The 6,000-nt window shown below is 34.0% G+C and overlaps 1 protein-coding gene across 3 annotated transcripts; it reads right to left on the bottom strand.

Moving 5' to 3' along the window:
- Positions 1–951: 951 nt before the first annotated feature.
- On the bottom strand, positions 952–5,865 carry LOC139896173 (vacuolar fusion protein MON1 homolog). Of its 3 annotated transcripts, none has more exons than XM_071878763.1 (14): positions 5,333–5,865; positions 4,556–4,638; positions 4,388–4,459; positions 4,221–4,269; positions 4,003–4,104; positions 3,788–3,909; positions 3,506–3,638; positions 3,317–3,408; positions 3,127–3,208; positions 2,938–3,002; positions 2,551–2,850; positions 1,756–1,847; positions 1,609–1,673; positions 952–1,376 (listed from the first exon to the last, which is right to left on the bottom strand). In XM_071878763.1, the coding sequence occupies exons 1-14, from the start codon at positions 5,726–5,728 to the stop codon at positions 1,281–1,283; spliced, it is 1,749 nt and encodes a 582-aa protein (XP_071734864.1). In that variant the 5' UTR covers positions 5,729–5,865; the 3' UTR covers positions 952–1,280. The 3 variants fall into 3 exon arrangements, with proteins under 3 accessions (XP_071734864.1, XP_071734866.1, XP_071734867.1); XM_071878765.1 differs by having other exon boundaries at positions 4,230–4,269; XM_071878766.1 differs by having other exon boundaries at positions 4,230–4,269; positions 4,556–4,635.
- Between the last annotated feature and the right edge of the window lie 135 nt (positions 5,866–6,000).

The following is a 6,000-nucleotide window of genomic DNA, read 5'->3' as shown; positions in this document are numbered from 1 at the left end:
AGGAAAAGAATTAAAATCAAAAATCAAAAAACGCTCCTTATTTTCTCTGTTTGTCTTTGACAAACACCCAAAAAATTTTTGACAAATACCCCTACAAGCGTTTGTTGGGGCGTTTGTCAAGCCACATAGGCGTGTATAAGGGCACAAAAGTTGCGTTATTCATGGTCTAATATGTTTGTGTTTAACAGGTATACTGACACTAAATTGTTCTAAAAGTGTTTGTTAGGATGTTATCTTTTCTTACCTCGTTTGAAACCCAATAGCAAAGTTAAAGAATAAAGAGAATAATAGTTTAATAAAAGACTACAAGACTAATAATCATGTAAAATAAGTAAATTACGTTACCTTATAATAGCACAACAAAAGCACGAGACAACAGAGAATAAAACGTATTATTACAAGAACACTTGGGGTGGTAACTAATGTGAGGAACCCAGCTATTCTCAGCAGTTGGGTTTTCTATATCTTCATTTGATTCTTAAAGCTTCGTTAATTCAAGGTTTATATTAAGTCTAGGCATGTGTAACTAGTTTATGTTTATACTGAGGACTAATGATAATGATCGTTAGGCAAAAAATACGTACTTAAATCTAGGCATACATTAGAGTCTGAGCATAAGGAATTATAACCCATATTCCATATCAGCTCAAACGCTCCATATATTATTTCCTGAACCCAAATGTAGCACTTGTTTTGCATAGGCTATATGTTTATGTTCGCCAACAATTTCAGTTTGCAGCATCAAATTCATATGGTAGTAATTAATAAAGTAGCTAAGATCCAATATAGGTTCTAAATACACGAAGAAAAAAATACAAACTTCCAATCACATTGAACCATTGAACCCTATTGTTCCCAGTTGAAAATAGGGGATGCTATTTCTATTATACGAGAGAAGATGATCGACCCAATAGCCACTCAAGTTATTGCTAATTAAGGTACATTAGATGATATTCAAGATATTATATAGCAAAAAAAATCGAATGTTATGTTTGGTTCTACTACAAGTATACAGAATCAAGTCATCTAGATTACAGAGAGTAGGTAATAAAGAAGTGGAAGATTTGACTGTAAGGAAAAAGCTAGAGTACGTATCAAAATAGACGTGCCTGATACATTTTTGTGAGTGGGCCATGCTTGCCTTCCGCAAGAGAAGATTTATTTGGTTTATGTGGGGGAGTCGTTAAACTTGGTTTGCATAAACCTGTTGAACTAGTGACGCTCTTGGTGCCAATAACGCGGTTTACAAATAAAGACAGAAAGAAACATAACATACATGATCACCAGGCAAAAGGGCTTCCTCCTAGCAAAAATATTTCATTCTCCACATCTTTCACCCATTGGCACACACGATTGCATACCCTTATTGCCAGAGACTGCAAATTTAAAGATTCTAACAAGCATCAACAATTTATCACATATATTATTAAATGTCATTGTCAGACAACAATGCTAGTAAAAATACTAATTACTTATTCATTCAAAATGATGTATTATTTAGACATTCTCTTAATAATCAGTCCAACCCAAAACAAAGTTACATGAATCGAGTGCCAGTAACTAATTTTTTATGATAAGAACACCAATGAAGTAAATAATGAGCCTAACCTTGTCTGCAAGCGGATCAAAAGCAGCATAAAGCTCAAAATCCATATTGACCCAGCATAATAAAACTGTAATTCAAGAAACCAGAGAAGATTGATTAATGGCCTATAAGAAACTTTTCATTAGTTTTACGGTGTTAATAAACTTTACCATAATTATCATTCCTTTTGAACTGGGTTTTGTGCGGTCCAGTTTCTTTATCATGCATGGAAGCATAAAGCTTCTGATATTCCCTATACAATCTGTAAACAAAAAATCCATTAACGACATATCCTATATCCTATAATATACATATGAAAAGAGGCGATATCCCTCTTATTCAAGTCGGTATCAATAGCAAATGACATGATTTGATTTTTTTCAAATACAATAATTTTGTATACAATTAACAGTTACTACGAAGTTTATAAAGATGCTATTTGCAATGAATGGAATCATAGTTATATACGAGAGTAGAGATACAGAAGTTTGTATTTCTAAACAGAAGATTACTACTACTATTATTATTATTATTATTATTATTATTTTATTTATTTGAATAAACAAAACAGGAGTAAAGATCCAATCCAGTAAATTCATACTTCCCAATATTTATGTGAGGGCAATTGAGTAATTTAACATAGCTAATTTTCAAATGCTTGTTTCTCTAAAGTTGTATTTAGAAGCTTCTTAGAAGGTTTGACAGCTAAAAGCTTTAACATCCAACCAAAGCTTTTACTAATTAGGAGCTTAATTTTTTGAATTTTAAAGTTACAAACTCCAAAAAGCTCTCTACCAAACAGGACCTAAGCATCAACAAAAGTCCAATTTACAAAGCTCAAATCGAAATTTTTTCTTGCATCTAAGTCAATCCAAACTCTTTCAAGGCTTTGTGTGTATTTATATCCACACCAGTTAATCATAGAGATAAGAAATAAGTTATGCATGATGAAGTTGTATTATTACCTTTTTTGCTGTTTGTTACCACTGATTGGAGATGAGAACTCGGAAGATACATACTGATCTAGATACATATTGCGATATATAAAGTGCCAAAGTCCAGCTGGACCACCGATACCCAATACTGTTTCATCTAGTCTCTCTTGAGTCCCAGTTACTCGTTTGGAATCATTCAAATTAAATAATGACCCAGAATGAGTTGATGGGTGGACAGGTAAATTCTCAACACGCATGCCACCTTTCAATAAGGATCTTTGAACTTCACTTAGCACATTAGACTTCAACAACACATTTTCAATACGTATCCTATCAAAATAATAAATAATATAAACGGATAAACCCTTTAAGAATAGTGTTAAGAAGAGCTGTAATCAAAAGCAGTATCCTACCTACCGGCAATCTTTTAGATAAAAAAAGGCATCTGATCTTGATGTCAACAAAACAAGATATGTATCAACCTGACACATGCACAATGTAGGAATTATGAATATGTCAGCACCACTTGGTAGCACAAAATTCTACACATATAGGAATTTAGCTTATAATCAACTACAAACACTTGCAAAGTAGTATTTTACTCACGTCAAAGTAATGAACATAAGCATGTAGAAAGGCCATGGAGTTGTATCTTGGCAAACATATAGGAGAAAATGATTCAGATGTCCTGCATCAAGAAATGTTGAAATGTCACAGCATACAAATTTCACATATATCTTTTATATTCGTACAAAATTTGAAAAAAAGACAAATTTAAATTCTTTAATGCACTTGCCTAAAGGATTCAGATGACATGATAAAGTTAGCAAGAAGCAACATATCATCCGCATGAAGTGATACCTTCTGAGCACCTACCAGACTGACAACCTTCATTTTAGATTCCATTAGTGAATGAGATTGGAGATTTATAACCAGAATAACAAAAAACATATAAGAAGGATTTAAGGTAAACGGATGAAAAAACCTTGTATTTACACATCAGCATTGTAAAGAGGACACCTGAATCAGCAACATCCTGCAGTATCGCACAAGCAGCTTGCCTTGTTGCATATGGAAGAGGAAGACATGTGTATGCATGGAGAAAAGTGGCAGGGTTCCTGAATCAAAAGGTTTGCAGAAAATCATATTTATCCTGGTTTTTGACTTTTAATACCATCAATTTGTTGTTCAGGAAATGTCTTAAAAGCTAGTAGTAATAAATTAGTAACATGAATAAACAAGTAGTTAAAAGTGATGTAAAACAAACCAACTGAAGGAGTGAAAAAGAGAGGAGAAAACAGCGTCTGTTCCTCCAAGTAAAGGTGTCATGTCAAACTTAGAATTCTTCTCAAAACATCTATTTACAGACTTGGTAAGAATAAGCATCATCTGCGTCCAATGTAATAATACATCATAAGAACGGTTATCAAATTTCAAGCAATTATAATGAAAAATGAGATGAAAAGAAACATACATTGGTACCTGACCATAAAGATGTTCCAGTTGCCCCTTTAGTGATTCATAAGGCTCTTCTGTACAGCTTATGCAAACTAAATATATTTGTTCCTTCACAAGAAAAACCACCTGTGGAGCACAAGATTCAAGGTGACATACTAATTCAGTTTAGGCACTCAAACCGACTATTTGATCCAAATTTATTTTTAGAAGATGTTGCAGAGGGAGATGTATTGTGTTCAGACATTTCTGACCTGGTGTTTTCCTGCCCTAACCAATTTAATCCGATCTCCCCTGAAAAGAGATCAATAAAACAAACTATTGGAGACTATTATTTCAATTCATCATAAAACATAAGTAAACAAATAAGCAGCCAAATATGTAATGGAGTACTGGATGCTAATATATTCACCCGTCTTCAACAAAGGAGATAATGGCTTGTAGAGTTGCTGAAAATCCAGCTAGTTTGTGCTCATCCCCATACCTGAGAGTTAATCCAAAGTCAGAGCTACATAGAAATTCACACATTTGAAAGAGAACGATAAATAAACATCATAAACAAAAGTTCACAGATACCTACCTTGAAAAAATTGGTTTTCCAGAGTGACTCAAAATAAAAAAGTGTTTTTTCCTCTCTCTCCAAGACGTGGAAGTATCATCCTGCTAATCATCAATAATTAAGAGTTTATTACAAGTAAAAAAGTACTAAAGACATCAAACAATGTATAACAGTAAAAAAATCAAGAAACTATATACTATGAAGTTCCGCAGCCTTTAACACACAAATGCCCTGCTTGTTTACGTGATAAATACCACATTCTTTTTACACCTAAAGGCCAAAGAACTATACACATAAACCATTCAAACTTTATATGTAGTAGCAAACATAAATTATACAAAACTTCAACTCAAATCTGACCTTCCTTTGCTCTCCTTTTCCCATTACAAAATTAATCTTTCTGCCATTAAACACACATCAGAAAAAGTTTTTTTGGAAGACTACTAATTGCACTCATATATATCTTCACAAAGGAATCTGCGAGTTTCGGTTTATCCGGATTTAACAATATCCTGCGGCCTTACGTTATTTGTTTCACTTCTACGACTTCTGGTATGCATATCCTCACTGTCACACTATAAATCTTAGCTACAATAACTTCAATAAATTCACACGATACTACGATAGCATTTAGTGGTCTTAAACGTGCGAAGAGTCTGAAATCTACCCTCTCACTTATGCATCAGGTATATTCAATTCAGCTACTATAATGTGTTCGAAATGATCACCAGATGTATTATTCAACATAATATTAATAAGTACTACCAATTATCTGATACTTTGCATGCTTAAACTCACCTCATTCACATGTCGTTTACCAGGAATCCACTGTGATTGAAGAGAATCCAAAACGACACCCTCATTACCATCGGAATGATTGTCATTCCTAATAATTTGGTTATCGTCAGCTCCAGAAGCGCTGACGTCACCACCATTACTACTGCTGCATAGCCTTTCACTTTCAATTTCCTCTGATGATCGATCGACGATTTCCGTAACTGATTCGTAATGTTCATTACCGACTGACGGCGTTTCTTCGTCGTTAAGTGCAGAGTTTAATGCGATCGATGACAATTGAGTTTCGATAGCGTCGAGAGAGCAGTCGATTGAATCGATGTCAGTTTTTTCTCCTGCGGATTGTTGTTGTTGTTCTTCTTCGTCAGATAATGAAGAATAGCTTGCATTTGACGTCATGGAAAGACTAATTAATGAATTATATTCCAAATTTGGATGTTAGGGTTCCAAATATGGAACAATTAGGGTTTTTGAAGAGGAGATTGGGGAGAATACATCAGCATCCACCCACTCGACCGGCCAGACGATTTCACCGATCTCGGGTAACGGGTCGGTAAACATACCCACCCAAATAATTAACTAATTAACTGATTTTTGGAAAAATGGTGTTAAATCTTCAGAGTAATGATAAATCCACCTAATTTTCTCTAAACCCACCACACATGTATTTA

Source organism: Rutidosis leptorrhynchoides, chromosome 3 (assembly GCF_046630445.1).
Source record: "Rutidosis leptorrhynchoides isolate AG116_Rl617_1_P2 chromosome 3, CSIRO_AGI_Rlap_v1, whole genome shotgun sequence".
NCBI lineage: Eukaryota > Viridiplantae > Streptophyta > Magnoliopsida > Asterales > Asteraceae > Rutidosis > Rutidosis leptorrhynchoides.
Note: the sequence above shows the minus strand (reverse complement) of the source record. Positions and strands in the feature narration are given on the sequence as shown.

Bases quoted from the DNA above. Each gene is read 5' to 3' on its own strand.
- LOC139896173 (XM_071878763.1), bottom strand. From the start codon at position 5,728: ATGACGTCAAATGCAAGCTATTCTTCATTATCTGACGAAGAAGAACAA. The intron at 4,639-5,332 runs GTGAGTTTAAGC...ATTGATGATTAG, and splicing joins GTAAACGACATGTGAATGAG to CAGGATGATACTTCCACGTC. The intron at 1,848-2,550 runs GTAATAATACAA...TTTTGTTTACAG, and splicing joins GGTAACAAACAGCAAAAAAG to ATTGTATAGGGAATATCAGA.